The sequence below is a fragment of the Oenanthe melanoleuca genome, chromosome 1A, assembly GCF_029582105.1.
Source record: "Oenanthe melanoleuca isolate GR-GAL-2019-014 chromosome 1A, OMel1.0, whole genome shotgun sequence".
NCBI classification, from domain to species: domain Eukaryota; kingdom Metazoa; phylum Chordata; class Aves; order Passeriformes; family Muscicapidae; genus Oenanthe; species Oenanthe melanoleuca.
The window spans coordinates 57,277,911-57,304,252 of record NC_079334.1 but is presented as its reverse complement, the minus strand read 5'-3'; the positions used below and the strand labels follow the sequence as shown (position 1 = coordinate 57,304,252).

At 42.9% G+C, this 26,342-nt stretch overlaps 1 protein-coding gene across 2 annotated transcripts in view; it reads left to right on the top strand.

Annotated features, from left to right (window-relative positions):
• Positions 1-26,342, top strand: part of LHFPL3 (LHFPL tetraspan subfamily member 3) — a 229,474-nt gene that overhangs the window by 171,320 nt on the left and 31,812 nt on the right. Inside the window, exon 3 of one of the 2 annotated variants that reach the window (XM_056482557.1) lies at positions 22,283-22,577. The exons of the other annotated variant lie outside the window; for it this stretch is intronic. Coding sequence (XP_056338532.1) covers positions 22,283-22,299 — 17 coding nt within the window. The 3' untranslated portion in view covers positions 22,300-22,577. Of the gene's footprint in view, positions 1-22,282; positions 22,578-26,342 lie in introns of those variants that run through there. 2 annotated transcript variants of the gene reach the window in all.

Below are 26,342 nucleotides of genomic sequence, written 5' to 3'. Positions count from 1 at the left end.
AGAAAAAAATAAAGTGAATCTATTCCTGTAGTGGTAGTCATCAGATCACAGAAGTGTCCCACAGGTCCAGGGACACCCAGGCTGTTACTGCACAACACAAGGCATGTTTGGGAGGGTTTGGGAGCAGGGAGAGCCACACACCCATCTTGGTGGGGCAACAGGGTTGAATGGAAGCTTGCTGACCTGAAAAGTTTCTCAGACCATTTGGATAGACTGGTGCATCCTGAAGTGATCAGTACATATTGTACAGCAAGTATTAGCCAGTTGTGCTGTTTCACCTGAGATTAGAAGGGCTTTCCATCCAGACAGGTGCACAGAAGCCTCCAGCACTGGCACCTGCTTGCATTAACTGCTGCATTCACTGTGGGTAACTGCAATGCCAATGTGTGAATGAAACTGGGTCACACTTCTGCAAAAACTAAATAAGACATTATTAACATGTCCATCAACTACTGAGGATGTGATATGTTTTTCAAACTGTTCATTAATTCTGTACAAAACCAGTGACAGGTACAGCATTGTTTTCGCAGCTGGGGGTGAAGGATGTCGTGTAGAGAAACCTGCAACATCTGCCTTGTTTGGGGATTTACCATCCTTTTCTTAAAATGAGCAAAATGGAGATTTGGAACATTGGAGACATTCACCTGAACTCCTCAAATAGAGTCAGTAATTACTAGCAATTAATCCCATTGTACTTCATTTCTGTGAATTGTAAAACACTTTGCAGCATGATGGAACAGATTGTCCAGTCCACTTGGGAGCTGATGAAAACTTAACACCAAGAAACTCTTTCTTTTTGAGACACATTGCTCTGTCTTAGAAAAGCACTTGAATCCAAGTGCATTACACCCTTAAAGGAAGGCTGATTTTGCCAGAGCAGGGGCAGGGGGGAGAAGAATAAGGCCCCAATTTTCCATGGGAACATGGATCCAGCAGGAGCAGGGAGGTCATTCTTCCCCTCTGCTCAGCACTGGTGAGGTCACACCTTGAGTGCTGTGCCCAGTTCTGTCCCCTCAGTTTAGGAAGGACCTTGAGATGCTTGAGCGCGTCCAGAGGAGGCAACAAGGCTGGTGAGGGGCTGGAACACAAACCCTGTGAGCAATGACTGAGGGAACTGGGGTGTTTAGCCTGGAGAAAAGGAGACTCAGGGGTGACCTTATCACTCTCTGAAAGGTGGTTGTGGTCAGGTGGGGTTGGTCTTTTTCTCCAGGCAGCACTGGCAGAACGAGAGGACACAGTCTCAAGCTGCGCCAGGGGAGATCCAGGTTGGATATTAGGAAAAAGTTTTTCACAGAACAAGTGATAAAGTACTGGAATTCTCTGCCTGGGGAGTCACCATCCTTGGGTGTGTTTAAAAAAAGACTGGATGTGGCACTCAGTGCCATGGTTTAGTTGAGGTGTTAGGGCATGGGTTGGACTCTGTGATCTTGAAGGTTTCTTCCAACCTAGTGATTCCATGATTCTGTGAATCCCTAGAGCCTTTCACACAGTGGGGTGAGCCTACTGTGCCAAAGCCACTGGGAGCTTTTTCACTGGCCTGAAGCAAGGACTGAATAAGTCCTGCATCCAATTCCACCATGAGAAAAGAAAGCACCTTTATTCTTTGCAATAAGGGCATCCATGAAGGAATTAAATGTGCTTTATAACCACATCTTCAGCTAAATTCCCTCATCTTTCCTTAACACCTGCCTTTAGACATGCCCACCTGTGCACAACCATTTCATGTTGACACTACACAATTTAATGGAGTTGATTTCCAAAAATAATTGGTGTACTTAAACTTCAACGATTGCATAAGAATATATGTGAGGAAATATTTACAGACACTCTGGGACTCATGATTTTGGAGTTATATGCATATTGGGTTTTCTTCTCCTGTGTTTAAGAAAGGTGCATAACTGCACTACAATATTATTACATGTTGTAATTACACAGCCTAATTATATGATTATATGTCTTTACACTAATTACACAATTAAAAACCATTACAGAAATGTTGTGAATGGATTTGGATAAATTAAATTATTTTCTAACCCTCTGAGGCAACTGACTAACAAAAAAAAGCCATCAAGGGGTAGCAAGCAAAGCCAAGTACATGGGAAGATACCCTACTGGGTCTTGTGAGAAACATCTTGCTGCTCTTTCACTCTCAGATGAATGGGAATGTGGAACATCACAGGTAAATGTTTAAAATAACCATTTTGTGTACCTGGAGCAGAATTTCATAGCACCTTCTAGCATGGTTGCTCAATAGCAGAAGATTTATAGCCAAAATCTGGTGCTGGTGCTTTCAGGACCTGGGAAAGATGTTTGTTAGTGGTGAGTCAGGCTGCTGATTCACTGGATTGAATCCAGCCCTGTGTGTGCTTGGCTGGAACCAAGTAGGAATGTTGTGAACATGTACAGGGAGCAGGGGAGGTGCAGAGCAGGGCTGTGCTAAGAGACCTGGGCAGAAAAGAGAGCCTGTGAGGTTTGGTGCCACCAGGGACAATGGGGGAGACAGAGGCAAGGCTGGGGAGCAGCCAGGCTGAGCAGGGCAGGGTGCTGGAGGCTGTCAGAGAGTAGAGCAGGAGCACATCCCCTCTGTGCTCCTGAGTCTGGGTGCCAACAGGACAGACAGAGAGCAGGAGCAAATCCCCTCTGTGCTCCTGAGTCTGGGTGCCAACAGGACAGACAGAGAGCAGGAGCACATCCCCTCTGTGCTCCTGAGTCTGAGTGCCAACAGGACAGACAGAGAGCAGGAGCACATCCCCTCTGTGCTCCTGAGTCTGGGTGCCAGCAGGACAGACAGAGAGCAGGAGCACATCCCCTCTGTGCTGCTGAGTCTGGGTGCCAGCAGGACAGACAGAGAGCAGGAGCACATCCCCTCTGTGCTGCTGAGTCTGGGTGCCAACAGGACAGAGGACATCAGGCAGCCCATTGGTGTGAAATTGTAGAGAAATCTGTTTCCATTGGATGTGCTTCTGCTCTTTGGAAACAAAGACTTAATTTTTTGAGGCTGTTAATGTAATATTTTCTGTAAGCACTAAACTCACCTGGCAAGCCCTGGGACACTTCCAGAATGAAAGGGGATGTGACCAGCTCATTTATGCCAAACCTTGCTAAGGAACAGTCCCATTATGGTCATGATGCATAGAAAACAATAAATTGTTTGGTTTGTCTGTATCTTGCCTTATTTCTGTCTATGCACTGAGGGGTATTAATGCACTGACAGGATTTGTGTATAGATTAAGAGCAGATAAGCAGCATAACTGATGCAGAATTAGTCATGAGTTCCAGTCCTGTCAGCAGTGAGTAAGTAGGTATTTTTCTGGCATGAGCCTGCTTTGGGAAATCCCACTCCCAGACTTTATGGCTCCTGTTTATATGTGAAAGTGAGAACATTATTTAGGCTTTGATAAGCAATGTCTTCTACCCGCAGCATAACCATTAGAAGCTCAGCAGATGTGTTTCATGATATATATAATCCTTTCAAGCTCCTTTTTATCCTAAAGGCACAATAAAACCTTCACACAAGATAAAACTAGTGAGTCTAACTTCCATGGTTTTGTTCAGCTTCATGTAAATTTGTTCTGTTTGTGGTTCATTTTGTAGTTTCATTCTCCATTCATTCCATATGGTTATTTTAAAATGTCTGTGTCGGTGTTTCCCTGCATGCACATCCCACTCCATCCTGGGCCTTACTTTTTGCTTTTCTGAGCAGCAGGACTGCTCTGTTCAAAAAGCTGCTCCTTTTTCCTCCTCATTTCTCATAGTTCAATTTTATTTTAGTGAACTTCAGAAGACACTGTATATTTCTCAGAGCAACTGAGGCACATCCCCCACAAGTTAGGCAAGGCTGTGACAGCAAAATCTGACATGGTATAGACATGGAGTCCTTACACTGATTGCAGGCACATCACACCATCAGGCTCATTACAGCTCTATCCCTCTTGGCCAACACTTCACACATCCAGCAGGGTCAGCTCTGCTTCTCTCCCTGTTTGATCTGAGCAGGGATGGAAGCAAACTCCAAGCAGAAGGGCCAGAGTTAGTGTCAGACCAATTTGTAAAGGCAATAGAGAAGGAGTACCACAGGATAAATGTCTCCATAAATAAATGCATCTGGAGGCTGGAAAATACAGATGAATGATGCCTAATCATTGCACCTACCACTGCTGCAAGCCTCACTAAGTAGCAAATAGGCCACAGCTATCCTCTATATCCTTGGCTACAAGCTGCAGTCACTTCATCAGGTAGCTGTGCCATAGACATACATTCTTCATTTGGCTTTGTCTCTCATCCCAGGCTGTCTGTTCTGCAGCAGCATGGCCAGTGACAGCACAGCCAGTGGCACAGTTCAGGTGGGACTGGCACCCCCAGGACACTGCAGAGGTGCTGACACACGTGTGGTACCCGAGCTCGTGCGGCCAGGAAGATGCAGTCAGTACTTGTCAAGGGAGAGCAGAGTGTGGAGTCAGCTTGTCAGCTTGTCCTTCATGAGATGCACTTTAGGTGCCCACAGCTAAGGCAAGGCTGGGGAGGCAAGGAAAGGTGCTGCCATGCTGTGCCTCTTGCCCCCAGGACCAGAGAGGAGAACATGGTCTGTTTACACTTACTGGTATAGACATAACCCCAGGTGCCAGCATGAAAACCTGCTCTGGCAGGGTGTGCAAAGGCTCTGTGCTCTGCAGTGATCTCTGCTAGTGTGTGTTTTCTTGCTGCTCCTGTCTCTGCTGTTCATTACCCATCCCAGCACTCTCTGGTAAATCTTCCTCCACATTCTCTCACATCCCTCCTGCTCAGTCTGCCTCACAATGGGAAAAGATTTCCATTACAGTTCTACCTCACCACAGTCAATACACACTGTATGTGATGTAAATTCATCCCTCCTGCTGGAATTTACCTTTGTTTACTCAAATAACAACACCACATAAACCTTAATCTGAAACTCCTCTTGACCTTTGCAGTTTTCACTCTTTTCCCCTACAGGGCTCCCAATGAGCTGAAGAAAAAAGTTAGTCTCTCAGGCAAGGCCAATAGGCATTGAGAGCTGTAAATCATTAAGCATGTTTAGCAGACTGGATTTGGAAAAACAAATGTGACAAATAATTAGAAATTAAGCCAAAGAGCAAGATCTTGTGATTGCATTTGCCTCACTGAAAGAAAGACATTTCATAAACATAATGACATGTGGAAACCAAGTTAAATTAGGCACAAAATATATTTCTCCAAAGAAAATTGAAAAATGAAGTTTCAACTGGCAGGTCTTCAAATGAGAAATGCAGCACTTTGTCTGGGGATTCCTGGTTGCTGTGGGGTTTTCCAGGGGCAGGAGAGGGAGCAGGGGAACTGTAACACACTGCAGCCATAACCAAGGGCTCTGTCCTGCATCCCTCATCCAGAATAAATTCCCACAGCCAATTTTATATAAACAGAGTCAGACCTTTCCTTAAATATCTGCCCTCTGCTGAGTCATCAGAGCTGGAGGATGAGGTCCTCTCTTGGATGCTGCAATAGGATTAGCACCCTCTCCAAGGCTGCTCTCAGCCCCTCCTGCCACTGTTCATCCATCAGTGTCAGTTCTGCTTTTCCCCCAAAATTAGATTAATCTGTCATTCTGGGATTGATAGTTCAAACTATTTTCATACAGAATTGCTGCAAAGAAAATGTCTGAAGAGCTTCTTTCTCCACTGGCCTACTGTAGTCCCTTTTAGTTCCTGAGAACCCCCATAAAATTTCTTCAAGGGTCAGATTGTGCCATTTACTAAATATTCCATATCTGTAACCAGACTAGAGAGAAGTTTGAATGGTTAAGCCTCCTGTAACTTTACAAGGCAAACTTCCTCCTTGGCATCACATCAATCAAATCCCATAGAAAATGCCCCCATGATATATTTGACTTACTAATGAAGGCAGTTCAATACAGCTGTAATTGATTTAACCTGTGTCAGGGCACAAATATAATTCCAAAAGTTCTGGTATCTGAGTAACTTGTAGATAAATTTTGTGCATCTTGGTTGCATAACTAAATTTGGAAAATAATTTCCTTAACTGCATGTCTGGCCCTTGGTTTGGTTTTTGCAGGTTACCTCAGGCAAGGTTCCCACCCCACAGCTCATGTTGTGTTTTCTCAGCATGTGGCTCTTGTCAAAAGCCACAAGTGGTTGAATTCCCCTGCAGAAATTGGGTACTTGAGCAGGGGATCATGACATCAAACAGCACACACTGCCAAGGCTGCCTGACAGAGGAGGCAGCCCACTGCTGAACTTCTGCTTCTCACAGGTGTTCACATGGATTACACACATGGATCACAGACAGCATTGCTTCTAGACATGGCCAAAAATGCAGAAGAAATAAAAGAAAGAGTAAGCAGAAACATTTTTTTCACATCATTGGTTCCTGTCAACCATGTTACAAGCATTTTTGGTTTCCTCTTTTCTGCTAATACATTTTTACCAGAAGAAAAAATGAAAACTTTCATTTCTCTTGCTATATAAACATAATGTCAAGGGGATGGTGTTGTCTGAGCACAGTAAAATAAAATCAAGCTTAACTTTCTATTAGAGGAAAAAACTATAACTTGAGGAAGAAAGAGTTTTTCTAAGCTCTAACTTATTTGAATAGTGTCAGCTACAGAAAGGTTGGACAGTAAGTTAGCTACTTAAGGTTAGAAATTGATTCCTTGCAGATAGATTATTGTTGATGGTGGCAAACAAAGAGTGTTTACAAATCATGACTCATTTATTGATACAAACTATATTTCTCTTCCAGACAAAAATATTTACATTTCAATTTAGTTCAAATTTTTTTCCTTGTTTTTAATATATTTACATACAAAAGCTATCAGCAATCTAGAAGAATATGCAGAAAGTTTAGACACCTCAAGGTTAACTTTATGTGTGTATTCTATTATTAATGTATATAATCATTTTGATTTTATTCTCATACTTTAACATTCAGGAGAAAATGCACTGGAATGTAAAAATTCTCCACAATTTGAAAGAAGCAAACCAGATTTTCTTGTTGTAAATTTGGGATGGAGGAAACATCTCAAAATAAATTTTTAATAACCAAAGGGCCGATGCTTATTTCAATCCCCTGTCATTCCTCAGACTGAATGGAAGCAGGAGTAGCCCCAAGTGCTCACCAGCCTGATACAGCATTCTGTATTCCAGAAAAAGGAAAAAAACCACTTTGTACTTTCTCCAGCTCGAAACTCTAAAAAAAGCCAGAAAAACAGTTGGCACATCAAGGTCAGATTGGGTAGATCCCAATCCTCAGCAGTAAACACACCGTGTTAGGGTTGTGGGGGCTTACAGACACTGCAGCCTGACCCCAAAGGCTGCTTGCACACTAAAATGAGCATTCCTGAGCTTCAGGGCATGCCCCTCTTCCCTCCAAAACAAAAAAATAATCAGTATGCTTAGAAATTGAAGAAATATCTAACCCAAAAAGAACGTCATAATGAGGCATCATTTAAAGGAAGAACTATTTAATGAAATGCAAATGGTTTGTATTGGTTGGAACAGATATCATACTGGAGGAGGAGAAACTCAGAGGAGGAGGGGATTTGTGGGAGGGCCTGTGGCATTCCCATGGCTGTCCTCTCCAGATCTCACAGCTTCACCAGAATCCAGCCCACTGCACAGGGTGAGGTGTACCTGCAAACCTGATGAGCTCCCTGAGAGCACAGACACCATGGTCAGAAGATGCCATAGAAGAAAGGACATTGGGTCCTGGATTTACAACCTGGTCCTGTAGGACCATGGCTTCTTTGTGCCCCAGGTGTGTCTGCTCAGCTGCACAGTTATGGATGAAATGCACATTCCTGAAGTTTGCAGTCCAATGCTCTCCCTTGAAAGCACCTTTCCTTTGCCTCTGCCTCTCAACAGGTGGCTGAGTGAGCTCTGTGTGTTTCACCTTGCCCAAAGGGGCCAGTAATGCTGGGGGCAAGAGGGTGTAGGGGTGGGGCAAGGGGCATTAGGAAGACATGGGCTGATGCTAATGGATGAGACAAATATAAGTATAAATATATAAATATAAATATAAATATAAATATAAATATAAATATAAATATAAATATAAATATAAATATAAATATAAATATAAATATAAATATAAATATAAATAATATAAATAATAGTTATAGATATAGATATAAATAATATAAATAATATAAATAATATTAACATAAGTAATATAAATATAAATAGCCAACAGGGAGAGCTAAAACTGGATCAAGCTATAGCTTGCTGCCAGACAGTGGCAGAACACAGGGTGGCTTCAAAGGAGGAATTTTATTTCTGCTTTGGTATGTGGCAAACATAGGGTGACCTTCAGCAAGCTGATGTCCCTGCCCACAGCACTGGGCTTGACCTAGATGACCTTTGCAGGTCCCTTCCAAGCCAAGCCCTGGTGACCCAGGGTTCAGTGCTTGGCTGATGGTGGGGCAGGACATGTCTCCCCAGAGGAATTGCAGTGCTGTGTTCCATCCCCTGGAGCAGCAGGCTGCAGGTGGGGCAGGCAGGAGTGAACCACAGGGAGTGATCCAGGCACAGGGAGCACATCCAGGGCCAGAGCTGTGGGAGTGCCTCCCTCTTCTTCCTGCACTGAAGCCCTCTCAGTGATCCAACACCAGCTTGCAGTGCTGGAGCCCGTGGAAATCCCCTGCAGCAGCTCGGAGCCTCTGCTGCCGGCTCTGCAAATCTGCGTTTATGGAGCGACCTCCTGACCCTCCATCCATCACACAGAGCAATGTGTTTGCCAACAGGAATATCTACTTGGACAGTCAATGATTTAATAAGCTTTTCTTCCTACACAGAGTTTATTGATTTTTGCTTTTAGTGAGAGCAAAAGACTGTATTGTCAGAGCAGGTGTTCTGCAGTGCTCGCATCCTTTCCTCATGTATACTTTGTTATATTTCCCTCTGTATGGTTTCCATCATCTCTTATTGCCATAGATATGCTTCCTGTCATCTTTGTGCCCTGAAGCATCTCATTTTCTTTTCACTCATACCTTGATTAATGTCTTCATAAGTTCTGCTTTCCTCTACTGTGGCATGATTGCTCTAGAAGATACTTTTCTGAGAAAATCTTTGGGATTTGGGTTTGCTTGTTTTTGTAATTTTAATTAATTTCCACTTCTCCATTTGCCTTTGGCAATTCCAAATGTTTTATTCTGATGTCTTCCTTGATTTCTTTATTTTTCAAGATAGCAAGATGTTTTTTAATAGTTGTTAAATTAGTTGATTTAAATGTTTATCTCTACAAGTCAGACAGAATTCTATGCTTTTAATTCACAAGACCGTGAATGTGGGCTTTGTGTCTAATTTGCACCTCCCTTCTGACAATTTAGTTAGGACAATTCTAAAAAAGTCAATGGATTATACTATGGCCAAACTTGTAGATGCTTATGACAGAGTAGAATCACAACTTTCAGTTTATCATTAAATAACTCATTCTTCATCCTTCTGAAAACACATCACTGACACAGTTTTCCTGTTTATTACCCTTCTCTGAATCCTTAAAAACAAACAAACAAATAAATAAATAAATAAATCAGGAAATATTTCTGTGCTTAACCACACATTCTGCAGTTATATTTCTCAAGATGCAGCTTTGTCCATTGTAACTCAATGGCTTTCTCTGGAAAGTAACAGGAAGAAAATATGTGTGGAGTCCTGCTGGAATGACCATGGGCTGGAAAAGAGCAGGATCTTTAATTTCTTACTGTATCACCATGAGCATCCACGATCTGCTGCTTGTCAGTGGATATTACTGTCACCCCAAGACAGGGAACCTTTCAGAACCTGGAGAAAAGTTACTCCCTCCAAGGGCTGAATACTCCAAGGGTCCCAGACATGGGATCTGGGTTAACACAAGGCACTGCACGTTCAGGCCCAGTCCATACATCTTTTGTCTCCCTGGGCTGCTCCACCACTGCTACCACTGTTCAGACTTTCACTCTTTTATAGTAAGTATATGAAGATTTGACAATTTCTTTAAATGCTGAGTAAAGGACTCTCTGTGCTAAAAAAGTCTAGAAGTACCAGGATAGAATGTCAACATTGTCTTTTTTCTTTCTTTTGCCCAGCCTATATCTCCTCTCTCTAAAGAGCTGCATTTTGTCAAAAGATAAACTGATGAAAGCCTGAAACATCATTGCATGACACACTCACTTTCCTGTTGCAAAGCCAAGCGTGGGAGTCAATTTTTGCCAGTTTCTTGCCATGAGACTGACAACTTAAAGGAATAAAAAGTAGCTACAATGAGCTTCAAAGGAGGTGGGGATTATTGCTTTGCTGCTGGTGAAATGATACCCATCTTCTTTTGAACCTTTTAGCCCTGTTGAGCTCAATCCCACCACAGACTGAATATTCTAAGTGTGCTGGGAACCATTTGCTGGGTGCAAAGGCAGAGCCAGAGCCACAGCACAGCATTTCTAGTCCAGGCTGCAGGACTGACACACAGAGCCTGCACAGGTGAGCTCACCAACACAGCCAGGGTGAAGGTCTCTAATAGTCATTTGAAGGATGTTGGTGTTGCACTGAGGAAAAAATAATTATCTCTGAAAGGTGAAGAGAGAGAAAAAATGGAGTGAGGGTATTTATTTTTGTGGAAAAAAAAAAAAATTATTGAGTTTCAGGTAGAAAACTCTCTCAGGATGAGAACACAAGATGTTCTCTTGAATGATCCCCAGGTGAAGGCAGCACCCACTGGGGCTGTGTCAACCTGGCTCAGTGCCACCCATCCTGCTGGGACAGATGGGAGCTGATGTGGTCACCCATGCAATGTCCTGCTGTCCCTCTGTCTGAGAACAGTTTCAATGAGGACAGACAATGCCTCGTTGTGCTGAGAGGCATTTTTGGAATGCAAGCCAGCCTTTAGGACTAAATTCTGGCACTGGTTCTTCATATGGCTATCCTGCTGGAAGGGGAGAAAGAGCAAGGAGGGGTCTCTTCCCCCTGCAAAACCCTCAGCTGGCATGTACACCCCTGTGCACCTCCAGGTCCCAGAGCCTGAAGCTGGGAGAGAAAACTAGATTTTATCACCACTCCTAAAATATCACCCATCTGTGCCCTTACTGGGATGGACTGAAAGATAGTATGTATTCAAGAAAATTAGAAAAGCATTGAGACATCTTCATCAAGCACTGCAGACTCCTTGTCTTCCCTCAGCAGTTTGTTTCAAGCCCTCACTATTAACATGTTTTCCCTAATTTCCACTCCAGATATATTTGGCTTCAGCTTTTAACCATTCATCTTTTTCCACCAAAATAAAGAGCTCATTTGTCTCTGTGAAGAGTTATTCTCTGTAATCAAGACTTTTCAATCTTTTTGATAAGCTAGGCAGATAGTGCTTTCTACACCTCTCTATCTCCCCATTAGGTGTTTTCTGTAGTCCTTGGCCAGCTTTTGCAGCTCTTTTCTGCCTCTTTCCCAGTTTTTCAGCATTCTGGGTGGATACTAAGACCACAGATAGCACTGTTAACTCGGCTCCTGCCTCCATCTCAGCATCCCATTTAGCCACTCAAGGTCTCATTAGCCTTCTGAGTTATTGGAGGACTTGAGGTTTTGTCTTCTTGTTTGGCCTCTAAATCCTTTAGAGAAAAAACAGCACTTAACTAGAGCAGCTACTATTTCTTTTTCTGTAGAGTTTAACTCTCTATTTGGCTGTACTTAAAAACAGTGGATTTGTCTGACCAAGCAATAGATCTCATATTGCTGCCTCCTCTTCATCTTTTAAACATAACATCGATTCTTGTGCAAGCTGCAGATTTTATCAGCCACGATCCAGTGCACCATCTGCACTGCTGATGAGCGGTTTCAGGTCTAGGAACACTCTCTACACATCCCTGCTAGGTGCCCTCGTGTCTAATGATGATGGCTTATTGCCAAATGGTGCTCAGGGAAAGCAGTTCTTCATTTTTGTTTCCTATGTGCTTTATTAAACCTACACAGTGCTCGTGTTATGCCCTGGAATACCAAGTCAAACACCTTAGAAAGTCTTTTATACTGCACATATATTGCATAAGCCCACATTTTATATAAGCTAACTTGAAATCTGGGGCAGTAGCAGAATGTTTGTCTACACTGCAGGCTTCACTCTCACTGTGTTAGTTTGGCAGCTGGAGGCAATCTCCAGCCATAATCTCCAAGAGCCCTGCACAAGTTTATTTACCCTGGCACCCTACCTGCCTCCTTAGCAGCACAATTGAAAAGCCAGTTCAAGAGAGAAACCCTTTCACACCAATTCATTGAGAAAGTGATGGCAGTGTCTGCAAGAAACAAATGTAATTTGTTTCAAATGTTAATCAGCATTTTTCTGGCATTTATACATTTACTCAATAATTGCCTTGTCTACACAGAGAGAGGACCTACCTACCTGTAGGAGATTTTTATTTAGGCCTGGACAGGAGACTTGGTGATCTCTGGGGTGTGTTCCCTCCTACTCAAAATCTTAGACTGCACATCATCAAAGGAAACAATTTTGGCTAGGAATGAATACCCACCACAGACAGAGATCAAGACTTCATCTCCTCCTGGCACTGCAGAGTGTCCAGGGCAGTCCCAGCAGACTTTTCATCATGACAGCCTCCTGGAAAGATTTAATGCAGTAGAAGGGAGGACAAACAAAAACTGTCTTCCTGGAATGCAAGAGTAGGAATCAGCAGGGGTCCATAGAAATGCTCTTGAGTAGAAGCAGCTCTCCACAACCAGGAAAGCTGAGTCTTTCCTCTGTCTTCTATGCAGAGCTCAGCAGTCTTTCATTTCAAATGCCTCCTGGCCTTTACATTTTCTATCTCAGACAGTCTTTCTGTATTATATTGGCTTTCCTGGATCCCAAGCTCAGGAACCCATCTCTCTCCTCCATCTGCAAGCTCCCTACATACATCCTGCTCTGTGACTGCTTTAGGAGGGTTAGATCCCTGAAAGGTGGATGCTACAGCACCATGGCTTCACACTAGCACCATTTTGTGAATCTAACTCTGGAGCACTCTGCACCTGCAAAGGAATGGTGGGATAGGTCTACACTGATATCTCATTTTAAGGATTTTATGACTGATTTTCACAGTCAAAATTTTTAAAAAAAACCTCAATCCAAATACCATTTATTTAATATTTCAGTACTACTGTGACAGCCACAGGAAAGCTGATGAATTTTGTTTCCTCTTGCAGTCAGGAACTCCTTACACAATGACACATATTTTCAAAAACTGCTGAACTACTTTAAAGAAAAAAGTGCAACTTGAGGCAGAAAGAAGTCACAGAACATTCCAGTGCAAATTATCAACATTGTGGGTATTTATTATTGGCTGCTCAGCAAAGGGCACAGCCCCCAGCACTGCCCCTGACCTGGGCAGAGGCTGCCAGGGGCTGGGCAGGGCTCCTCCAGCACCCCACTGCTCCTCCTGCTCCTGGCTGTCAGCCACTGCCTTCTGATGATAAAGCAAATTTTAGGAATTCCTTTGTTTAAAGCAGTTAAGGTTGCAGAACTAACTGGCTTGCTGCAAAGAAATAGGTGATGTCTATACCTAAGGCATTCCCACTGAGCTGGATGCAATTTTTCTTTGGGTTCCTTTGAAATCTTCCTCTTTCATAGCAGAATTTCAGACTAATAGTTCTTCATTTTTCAGCCTTTCCTGCTGGAATAAGGACTTTTTTTCCTCCATATGTCAGCAATGTGGTGGCTGTGAGGAGGAATACAGCACAGGAGACTGGCAGTGGTTGATCTTCTCAAAGACAAGGGCAAGGCTCAGCTCTTCCATCCTGTGTGACCATCCCCCTGCTCCATGGTGACCCCTGGCCTGTGTGTGTGCTGAAGGATGCTCCCATTGCCCCATAGCCAGGATTTCTCCCCACATGGCTGTGGCTGTGCTGTACTCACTGGTTCCCAGCCCAGCTGTGCTGGGGTGACCTTTATTGCCCTGCACTGTGGAAGCTGTTCCATTTTTATAAATATCTCAAAGTTCACTGCATGAGGGGACTGCAACTAGGGCTTCCTCCCTCTGATATAAGGAGGAGGAACAGCTGCTTTGAGTTAGACCCTTTTGTCTGCCTCCACTGGCTGTTACAAAGAATGATATTTTCCTTCCCCCTTCTGCACACAGGTGGTGCTTGGGCTACAGTTCCTCTGAATGCTTTATGCTGCAATTTTACCTTTGAAATATGCACCTTTTAGAAGGCACTCTAAATTCTGATTATATCTCTGTTTCTCCTGAGGAGATGAGGGAACACACTACTTGTGTCCAAATTACAGAGTTAGCTACCCAGGTGCAACACACCTGCCAAGTGGGATGAGTGGTGGGAAGAGGAGCACAGCAGCAGCTCACAGGCATTGCTGTATATTTTACTCCCTGTACTGTTAGTATATTAAGTTGCTGCTTGCAGCAAACAGGAATGCCCCTGGAAAAAACCACAGGGAGGGAGCAGGAGTAGCTGTGGCACAGCTGGCTTGTGCCAGCTCCTCAGACCCAGCACTCATTCCTGGCCATGCCAGCCTGCAGTTTGGGGGCAGCTGTAGCTGCTCACCTCAGGGCTGAATTTGGGGAATTCTTGTCTTGGAATGTTTCTGATGATTGTCTACCACACTTGCTAATGATAAGTGTTCGGTGTGGGGGAGTTTACAGGCAGGAGCTTGGCTGTGATCAGAGAGGTGCTCTTCTCTTGGTTTCTGGGTCCCTTGGTCCCTGCAGCAAGAGGCTAGTGCCAAACAGTGCTGGCAGTTCCAGCTTCTGCCAAAGAAAGCAGAAAGAATCTGGTGGTGCTCCAGAATCCAGACCACTGGAAGGATGTTCAAGGAACCTGTGCTTGAATGGCACAGGGAGGACACCCTCCTGTGCAGAGGTACCCTCCATGGGCTGTGCCATCAGGAGAGAAGGACCACAACAGCAGTGTCAGCTTGGGGGCATCTGTTCTCGTGGGGAAAACTCCTTTGATGTTAATTACAAGGGCCCTGGTATTACAGTTACATATGGGATTTATCCAATATGCATCTTAAAGAGTTTTTCTTGATCCTTAGTGGCTGTGATTTCCTATTTAACTAGTTTGAGATCTGAATCTGACACCTTATCCAGTGTGCTGCATACTGACAGTTAGAAAACCTAATTTCTCCTAGAATAGCCTGGTTTTGCAAGAGGACATTGCACTGAGAGCCTTTTCTTGTACAATAATTTTGCTTTAGAAACTGATTACTCATGGTTCCTATCAGATCTGAATTGCAGATACCTGGGGGAGTGTAGCACTGGGATATTTTAGATTGAAATCACTCTGCTATCTGTTCTACTACAGCTCTCTTCTAAAGTAGGTTTTATATTATAAATTACTTTATAGATTTGTAAAGCATGACATAGAAACATTATATACCCTGTGAGTGCTTTAAAATTAATTTGTTCTTGAGCGTGTCCATGTATGAATGAATTTGATATAAGCCTTTCAATTTTATGCTTCACTACAGAAAGTGCACACAGTACCAACTGTAAATCAACTGCCACACTTACTGAAATAACTACTCAGCTATGAAAAGAGAGTCTGCCCAATATTTAAAGAAGATTTAGATACAAAAATAATAATGTGTGCAAGAGAGCTGACTTACTACCTTGGGACTTTTGAACCTAAACCAGTGAGATTAGTAAGGTCACATCAATGTGCAGATCCTTCAGGTTAGGGCTGTCTGACAGAGAGACCAGGAAATTGAAGAAAGTCAGTTGGGATCACATTATTGTCTTGACCACCACATTCCTGAGCTGAATGATTCACAAGGATTCACCAGCAGCTCTCCTGTGTGTGCAGGTGAAATCACACACATGGGCTGTCACATCAAGTGGGATTTTCAGTGTGCATGATGGATGTTCAGAAGGGGTGAGCAGCATTTAAAACTGCATTTCTCATCCTTCTATTATTTAAAAAATGCAGTTTTGGATCGTAACAATGCTTTATGAACTTGTGCCAAATTCAGCAATCGTGGTTCCAGCCCTCCCTTGCCTGGGAGAAAGGAGCCCCCACTCCCTGCTGCAGGGCAGCTGCTGCTCATCCTGCACATTCTGGGGAATGAAACCTGCTCTTTCAGTGTGACCTAATGGCTTCACTGGCCTTTGCCACCAGGCTAAAACCTGATGGTGCTGTGTCTCAACCAAAGGTTGTGCCAGGCACAAAACTCACTCAAATCGTGCTCCGCTCTGCTCAGCTGCTGAGCATTTGTGTGGTTGCAAAGAAAAGTGAAATAGTCACAGCAGGAGGGCTGGAGAACATCTTATTTCAGGTGACCTCTGGCTGGAACTAGAGAACATCTCTAGTAAAAGAAGGGCTTTGGCTCAAATCTCTGCGTGCAGAAGAGTGGGTTTTGACCTCAGTGAATGTCTTTTCCTTTGAACACCAAGCCAGGGAAAAATAGCTGCCATACATTATTCTTCCACTTTGTGATGCCAGCTTTTTTTCCTCTACTTTTATACCATGTCCCTCAAACAATGTATTTTGCTGATCTGAAATTAATTTTTTCAGAATTGCATTTCAAAAGACTGACAGAAATATTTTCTTTTTTTTTTTTTTTTTTTTTTTTTCCTTTTTAAGCTACTGAACAACAAAAAATCAATGATTCTTACAGCTGCCATGGTGAGAACCCTCAGCTCATGCTGCCATGCTGAGAGTCTAGGGAGACCCAAAACAAAAGCAGCAACCTAAAAGGGGAAGAAACTAAAAGAGACCTCACCCAACTGCCATAGATATAGATATTGAAATTCCTGTTGGCTGTAGTAATTCAGCAAAAAAATCTTTGTCCATTATACTCAGGGAACTTTACTGTATAAAACATACACCTCAGAAGCAAAACCAAGATTTTTTGATGGATGAAATAATTTCAGGAACAGACTTTTTTAAATCATTCATTTATGATAATAAGATAAAGGGATGAAAATTGAAGGTCCAATTAAACAGATTAAGCCCAAATTTTGTTGCTTCTCTGAGAAAACAGTGGAAATAGGTGTGTTGGGAAAACACATAAGAAGAATAGTTTTTATTTTCAATAGAGTGTTAAATGCTGTGTTCTTCTAATAACAGGCACAGCATGATGCTTTTAAATAGCTTAAGTAAAGGAGGTTCCAGCACCCTTGCATTGTGCGACTTAGACACAATCATTGACATGTTTTGCACACAAAAGAGCTACTGAAATGAAAGTATTATTAGTAATAATACCAAGTTCCTACTAAAAGCCCCAAAATGCCTTTTATATGGGCAATATTAATATAACTGCTAGTTATAAATCTAATATTTACACTATTATTAATAGCTGCCTGTATAAAAATTGTTGTTGGGTTTTTAGGTGTTTCTTTTTTCAAAAGTCAATGAGGAAAACTTTTCTTCATATGTTTTTATTAAAAAATACCACAGAAGTACTTTTCAGCTCAGCCTTGCTATTAATTCTCCCCAGGGTGCTCTGGGTTCTGGGCAGGTACCCATTGCTCTGCTGGCAGCAGTGCACTGCAAAAACCAAGTCAGGGCTCTCTCTACTTCTCTTGCCCACTCTTTTCCCAGTCAGCATGTGAGAAGGAGAAAAATGTCTTCAGCCTCCAGCAATGAAGGTGGGTCTGGCTGTAGAGTCCAGGTCTCCATCCAGCAAAGCTTTTAAGCCCACAGTTAATCCATCCCCATTTAGAAAAGTGCAGCTGTAGCTGCATTTGCCAGCGAGAGCCGGGAGCACACGCCAGCCAAGGGACTTGGGAAGTGCTTGGGAAGTGAGCAGGGATGGGCAGCTGGGAGGGGACCACCAGAAGGCAGCAGCAGAAAGGAGCAGGGAGGGCAGCTGCAGTGGTATTGAGCAGCAGGAGCAAGGAGAGTTGAGTCAGGCCATGACTCAGAAAAGCTCACTCCAATTTCAGTGCCTTTGCTGACTCTGGTGTCACCTTTTCCAAGTGTCTTCACTGTGCTGTTAGAGTTAACAGCAACCTCTTTGACAAATCCTTCTGAGATTTACACAAACAAAGGGCACATTGTGAAAGCCAAGTGTTAATGATGACATCTTTGGTGAAATTGCCTGGCTTCAGAGGTAATTTCCATTATCTCTCCAGAACTTGCAAGAAGTTCTTGATTCTGACCTTGGGGACACACCTGTGACCTCATGTCTTCCACTGCTCCACACTTCTGCAGTCAGGATCCTGTTAGGTCAGGCACAAGGAAAGAGTCAGGGCCAAATGCTCAGTCTAATTCTCCAAAAATCATGGGCAAATTTAAGAGCAGCCAAGGGGAGCCTCTCTGCTCGTGGAAGGCTATGCATGCACATTCATGCAATCCAGCGTTAATGACCACAGGGAAAAGAGCAGCTCCAGGCAAGTTAGTTTCAAGAATGGAACTGAGTGTCTGGGAAGGAGGGTGAGATTTTGGTTGCTGGGAGTGAAAAATTAACACAGTAAATAAAGGACCAGACCAACTGAGGAGCCCCTTTTCAAGAAGCTCTTTGCACTGCCTGGTACCAAACCCTGGCTCAGCTGAAGAACAGGGCACAAATCCAGATGTTCCTGCTCAGAGTACTCCCCAACATGCCATGACTCCTCTTACCTTTGATATGTGGGCTGTTAATTTACTGGAACATTTGAAGAACAGGATGAAAATGTCTCTGATGATCTCAAATGGGAAGCTCTTCTTCAACAAAATGCTTCACAGGAAATTTTCTTTTTGGAGAAATACATACCAAAAAAGTGCTAAAGACTGTATTGTTCAAGACAAATCTAAGAGTTGCTGTCATCTAAAATAAGCAGCTAGTGCACTTTGATGTACAGCAGAAACTTTTTGGATGTTACAAAAATAGCCCCTTGTATTAATGTGACAGGTCCAGCCCCCTGGAGGTGCACAAAGCCTCAGCACAAGCAGAGCTTTCTGAAGCCCTGCTGAGTCACCTCATCACCAGCTCCTGACAGAAAGTCTTCTTCTAAATGTTCCCTGTAGGCTTCCCTAATTGCTGTGGTGTATAAAACACGGCGTGTGAGGATGATACAGGTTACAGAGGCTGAAAAATTACAAGCTACAGAATCTCAGTATCATAAAGATTGTTTCTGTTAGTGATCTGACAAGGCCTCTTATATCTTACTGCAAGATGTCTGTGGCTTTAACTCATCGAGCACTCTAATTTTCCCTCAAGAAAATTTCAGGAGAAAAAGAGAATTTCATCTTAAGAAACAAATTAAACAACTACTTTTTATACTAAATATGCCTATCCTAAAGCTTTCTCCCTATTATTTCACAAATGCCTTGAGATTATAGAGGTTCAACTAGCTTAGTAAAGATGAATTGCATGTGATCCTGGGAATACAGCCATTGCATTAATTATTCTTCCTTTCCATTGTGTTAGGCTTTTTGTAAATAATCTGCATGTTTAATGAATAGACACTAATTAAGAAGAAAGGACATGCTTTACTGTAGTATTAAAACCTGTTCATTGCCATAGGCAAGATGTCATCAATATTTCTAGCTGAAAATTACTACTTGAGATATATATCATGCTGAATTTTGCTGTAACCATTAAAAAAAAAAAAGCTAAAAGAATATTTTATCTCTGGGTACAAACAGCCATATGCAGATTTAAAACTATGTAACCAAATGCATAATTCATCAATGTATATGATACTTTGGAAGAAAGGCATTATAACAAACTTGATTATTTCACAAATCCCAAAAGACAGAAAAATCTCTTTAAACTACCTCCAGAGCAAGGCTGCTCTAAACATCTAAGTAAGACCAGTCAAGTGCTAATATCAGTTATTTCACTGCAAACATGTGCTTTCTTTATTGTCTTTAACAGATTTCCCTAAATTCACAGTGGTAACAAAACAGTTACCACTGCCCCAAACAGCTGATTTAGATGCCAAATAGCATGGTGCAGTAAATGCCACTTAGGACCAGTTCTACCACCTTTGTACTTACAAACAATCACATTGATTTAAATGGAATCAATCAGGTCAGCAGGATTCAGTCAGGCAATGTCTACATCAGCAGTAGGAGCAGCACTGCAGGAGGAAGCAGCTCGAAATCTGTGCCAGCAGCGTGGTGGAGAGGCAGCTGAATCCTGCCAAGCTCCTGCTTGGCCCCACAGTTGCCTATTAGCAGCTGGAACAATCACAGTGACTGGGAAATTCACTTCAGAAACATCCTCCCAATCCCAACAAGGCTGTGGGCACATCCCCAGTGGCCACCAGCCTGCTGGTATCCCACATCCATCACCGTGGTTTAGCCAGGAAAGGTTCCTCTGAGTCTCTCCATGGCATTCCAAGGAAGGGGCTGCACATCCCATGTGCTGAGTGGCAGCACAGGCTGTGTCCTGCAGGGCTGGGCAGGCAGGGACATCTTGGGTGATCCCAGGGAAAGCTCAGGTGTCTGGGGAAAGGGACATGAGGTGCATGGGAACCTTCATCAGTGCTTGAATGAGGGACTGCTTTTCCTAGGATAGTTCCCAAGTGTGTCCAACTGGTGTAATGCTTCTGGATTTTAACAGCTGCCACCTAATCTGCACAAAACAGCATCAGTTCCATTTAACCAGGATGTGCCAGAGGAGGCAGGGGGTCATGCATGGTTACATCACTACAAATTCCTGATCTTTTGCTCTCACAGTGCAGAAGGATCAAAATAAAATAGGGGAATAGGAAAATTATATCACTGTTACTTGCTTAATAGGATACTTTACCTCATTTTTCCCCAGCAGTATAAATGGGACAGCTGCCTTGCTTTGTATCTCAGCACTCATCCAGCCTATTCTTCAGCACCTCTATTTGTTCTGTTTTTCATTGCTGAAATGATGGCAGAGTTAAGCCAATGGAGGCACTCCAGTACCAGTATACAAACTCACAGCTACCAAGAAAGACAGAAATAAAATTCTTTTTAAAAAAAAAATTACATACACACATACACAGATTTTTTTTCCCCCTACTGCCTACTGTGAATCTTCAGAAAAATCAATATGTTGATTATTTTCAGCAGGGACATGCCAATCACATAATCAATCTGTTTATATATTTTCAGCTACTGTATGTAATTTCTCTGCTGTATTTTGCAGTTCTTCTACATTAGGCCCAGCTAGAAAATACAGCTCTGGTGGTAGTTTGGCTCCTTTTGATTTACATGTTAAATCCACAGTAAAGTCCTTAAATTATTTTCAAAACAGTTTTCAAGTGATAGTGGGACAATTGGTCTATGTTCTTAGTTAAGAAATTACTGTTTTGAGATAGTGTCTCAAATTCTATCTGTTTTAGTATCTCCTTTCAGGCTCTTCTTGAATAGCAGAAGCTTAGGCCAATTGATTACTCTGCCACTCACTCAGGAGATAATAGTTTCCTACATCTTGTTACAGATTTTTAGCTGTTCAGTGGTGTAAGGTGGAGATGTGAAAGTACTTTATTTCTTGATACAAATCCCTCCGTTTTCAGATGACTTAGTACCTGTCCTCATCAGGCACGAAAGGTTTATGCACTGTGCAAAGTACTGTAAATTCACAATAAATTACAGGAGCAACTACAGGGGATGACTGAAGGTACTTTGAGATCCAAAGCACTATTAAGCTCCCGTGGGCTTTCTCAGGGTAGTATGGGCACAAGATCTCACCAGAGGAGGCTTCTGTGGGTGCATAATTAAAAGGACAGTGCATGGCTGACCTTAAAATTGAAGCCAATAGGAAAGTTTGTGCATAAAAGGATTTGGTAGGCTGGGTCTTTCAAACAGTACCTTTGATTTTGGAAGTATAATCAAAGATGAGGAGCAATGTATCAACAAGGTCTTGATGTATCATTTTGATTTTATTACTATAATTTCTCACCTAGAGGAAAGATTTCTACAGATCTTTCCATACTGAGATGAGAACTGATATGGTTTGATCTAATTCATTGTAATGATTTATAGGTGTTTGTTTTTCAAATTTTGTATCTTTATTCAAATATTATTGAAGCAGCCAGGTTAACATAGTGTTTAAAATTGCTCACTGATCAAAAGCTGTTACTGGGTGTTTTGATTCTGACATGACAGCAAAAAAATTAATCTTACTGACACCAAAATTCTTCACTTGCTTATGTGTTTATTTATGTTCTGTCACTATTTCCTCCTCTGTTAACCCCAGTTTTGTTCACCTGCCTCCTTAGTAATCCATTGAATTACTTAACCTGGCTTTCAGAAAGTTCCCTGTCTGGATAAGTTGAGAGAGAAGCCTGAACCATTTACACTCTCCACACTACAGCCAATACAGAGACTGTTTACAAATTATACTGTGATATGCAAGATCTGATTTGATTATACCTTAACTCTTCTGTTTTTCCCTCCCTACCTCACAGATGATGGAAATGCTTAGAGCAAGTTAAGGTAGTGTGACCCAGACTAACGTAAGTGTGAGCATGGCACCCAGGGACCAGCTGCCAAATGTCTGTGCTTCTGCCAAACGCCTTGCATGGCTTTCTGCTCTTGTCTCGTGTCTCTGATGTCAGGCAGCATGTTCAGCAACATGTAAGCGTTTCATTCGATATTGATATCCAGCTCAGCTTTGGTTTTGTGTAGTCTTAATATTCTGCCTTTTTTGGTAGCTTGTGCAGCTGCTAGTGGCAAATCTGCAAGCTGTGTGTGTCATTCCTAAGGGACCTTCAGAAGTTCCTGCTAGGATCAGGACTCCCCTGGATGTTTCTGCTAAGAAACCTGCAGTAGAGGTGTTGAAGTGTGTGGTTGAAAGGGGTCAGGGGCAGAAGTGACCCTCCTGTGCTGGCTGTGGAAGCAGCTGCTCCTGGTTTGCCTTCTCCAGGAGCCAAAGCTGCTCCTGGTGCTCTGACAAGGACAGCTCTGCTGCCTCCAGTGCTTTGTGGCTCTTCTGTTGTCAAACTCTTGCTCCATGTGGCAGAAGAGACATCAGAATTATGAATGTTGTCTGCACAGTCTCTGTTTAAAAAAACTGCTATGAGCAAATATGATGTTTTCCTGTGTTTATATACTTTTAATCTTAGTGTATGTAAAGCTTATGATGGTGAGACTAATGACAGCAGCTTGAAACGTGCTTACCCACATGGGTCTTGTGTCTGCCTGGCATGGAAAGGCAGAACTCAGTCATTCCCTTCCTGGGTTTCTTTTCCCACTGGATTTTACACTCATATTTTAAGCATGCTGGTGGGGGTTTTTGTCATGAGGCTGGCCAGATATTGACCAGGTTGCCCAGCAAGGTAGAATCATCTCCATCCTTGGAGATCCTCAGAACTCGACTGGACATGACCCTGAGCAACCTGCTCTCTTTGGACCTTCTTTGAGAAGGGAATTGGAATTAGTGACCTCCAGAAGTGCCTTTCTATTACAGTTGTCCATGATTCTACAGTTTCATGACTGTACAGATGGGGAGTAGATTGAAGCCACCAAAATAACCTTTAAGCCATCATTTAAAACCAGATCACCAGAGATCAGTGTTCTGGTGACTGGTCCACTTTTGTGGATAATAAAATGGAGTTTGTTGAATGCTGGTTATTACTCTCAGTATACACAGTTCAACCACTTGCAACTGAGCTTATACAGAGATATTTGTTATTTTTGGATTATGCAACAAAAAATACTTGTTGAATAGCACATGTTGTGTGAGATCAAAATGACTTAGCAGAAACACCTCTACTTTTGAATTACTGGAGCTATGCCAGCTGACACTGCCAGCTGTCTACATGATGTTTTTATAGCTCTTCTCAAGTTCCCCATGTAAGATCCCTACCTCTGTTCCTAAGACATTAATGATTAGACTGTCAGAGCTGAGAAAATCCACCTACTGAGCAAGGTCACCTTCGCTGTTCTGAGTAACAAAGGAAAGTGCCAGGCTAACAAGGCTCAGGAAGCCCTAATTAACGTCAACGGAAAACTCAAAGCCAGAGAAAAATAGGGCTGGTAAAACAATTCTCTCTAGAGCTAAGATATATATATATATTTTTTTTTTAGCCATTATAAAAGAAGCCTGGAAGCTGTATTTTCAAATATGGTTAGTGCTGGGGATGGGTTGCAGAAAAGAAAGGGAATCAGTAAGGGGTTTGTGATTTCCTGCCTCCTCCTCAGTGAGTTCCTGCCAGCAGTCAGAGCTCTGAGACTCAGCTGAGGCCCTGAGGCAGGAGCCCTGTACATCTCTGTTCCCACCTGCCAAAAAGTCACCATGCTCCTTCTTCAGTTTGGCTCCCAAAAAACGTGTCTCCTCAGGGATGCTGGAGCCATGACACACACAGAGTGGGGCCACCCCACAACCTCCCACCTCCTCCCCTTGCTGCCAGCACTGCCAGCTTTGAACTCAAAGTCATATTATCCAGGGAGCAAACAAGTGTCTCTGTGTTTATCACTGGAACAGTGTGTAGGCACAGCTCTCCCTTCTCTGAGGCTGGTGTTGCTCACAATCCAAAGAATGGTGCTTTTTAACTTCAAGCAGAAGCACACTCACTCATTCACTGCTGGAAGTGTGGTTATAACTCAAGCAAGGAGTGCACTCTTGGGCAGAATCCCTACCCCATCCAGCACATTAATATGGCTCCAAGGGATGTGGAGGAGCTTTATGCGAATGGAGACTTGAGACTGAGCCCAGCAAAGCACATTGTTTCCTGGAAGTGCATAAGGAGCCCTAACAAAATCAGCAGGATGATCCATGGACTGAGAGGTATGCTCTTGTCTAAGTGCTTTTCTGGCTGAGGGCCACAGACCAGCTTGCTCCTGAGAGCCCATGGGACAGCTGGGAAAGCAAATTCCCAGTGGAATACCAATGGCCCTCTTGCCCAAAGACTATCCATCTTCCTGATGTGTGAAAATTGCAGGGTCTTTATCGAAGACATGGAAAAGCTCAGCAGACCTCAAGCTTCCTTCCTTTAATGGAGCAGTTTTAATCCTTCACTAGGGCTGGCCAGCCTGTCTGCATCATATGTCCCCAAAATGCCAACATTTCCCAATGACCAGCAGCCACCAGATGGACCACGAAGGTCTGAAGCAGGACAGAGACCTTGGGGCTGTCTATGGAACACAGCTTGGCTGGGCTTGTTCTGGTGTCTACAACCCCAAATCCTGCTCTACCACAGGGACTCCAGTGTCAGGTGGGTGCTGTCAGTGCCATGGGGACCACAGTGCTTGGAAACCACAGATGAACTACTCATCAAACACAGCCAAGGGATCAGAAATTATCCAGTATTAAGAGCTAGATTTGCTGTGTGTTGTAGGCTTCCTTCACAGTGGCAGCATGTGATATCCCTTCTCTGCACCCAGACCACACAAAGAATACAACAGACAGAAACCCAGACAGGCCAGAGCTCCCCACAACCTGGCAGCACATTAAACATGTAAGTTATTGTACATGAGTTGAGCTGGAGCAGGCTGGTGCATCTTGCCTTGCCTGTCTTCCTGATGAACAGCTATTTTGGATTTTCCAGTCATTCAGCATGCTCATCTGTTAGAACATTTTCTTATTTCTTAAGATACACTCCCCTTTTGTAGTCCTATTGACAATCATGATAGCAACATGAGACTTCAAGCACTCATCTTCTCAATCACAGCAATTTCAGCAGTAAATGATCCTCTGAAATTCAGACTAGAGACAAAAAACTCTCTACCAGTGCTCATTGAATTAGTTTTTTCTCATTACAGATTCCTGTTTCATATCAAAATGTGCACTGAAAAATATACCTCTTGCTCTAGGAACCTATCTTTAACAGACTTGAAGTGGTATAAAGGGTAATTAATAGGTTAGTCCCATCTCTAACATCTGTGACACAATTACAAGCATTGCAAAATGCAAGAATATTCCCCTGTTGATGAATCTTATCTGTCATTAATTTTGGTCCTCACTAGAGAGGCAAGTGAGATTAAAGGCCAGGAGAACATATACCTTTTCAACTCCCTTTGTCAGCCAGCAAAAGAAAAAAGAAAATAGGATGTTTTTCTCATTTTGCTACTGGCTTGGGACACCCAAAGCACCACTATCTGGATGTTGAGGAAGTGCAGAAAAAACAATTCCACCATAATGAAGACATGGAGCTGTCTTCAGTCTATTATATATTAAGGGGAGGGCAGTCATTCTCTAGAATGCCTGAAGCCAGCTCTGAAGGCAGAGCTCATATATTCTCAGAGGTCTGCAGCTCAGATCCACTTTGAGGGGGAGAAAATATTGCCTCTATCCAGTTCATGCCAGAGGAGATCTCAAAAGGTAAATCAAAGGACACTAGGGACAAACCTTTGATAAAAGCATATCAAAACTTTGTTTAATTTGTTTGCATTTCTGTTGTAAAGCAGACTCACCAGAGACAATATGATCTACAAAAGGAATATGTTACTAAATCAGGACACAACTTACTGGAAGGATGAGTAATGGTTTCATCTGTGTCATTATATCTTCCTATCAATAGCATATCT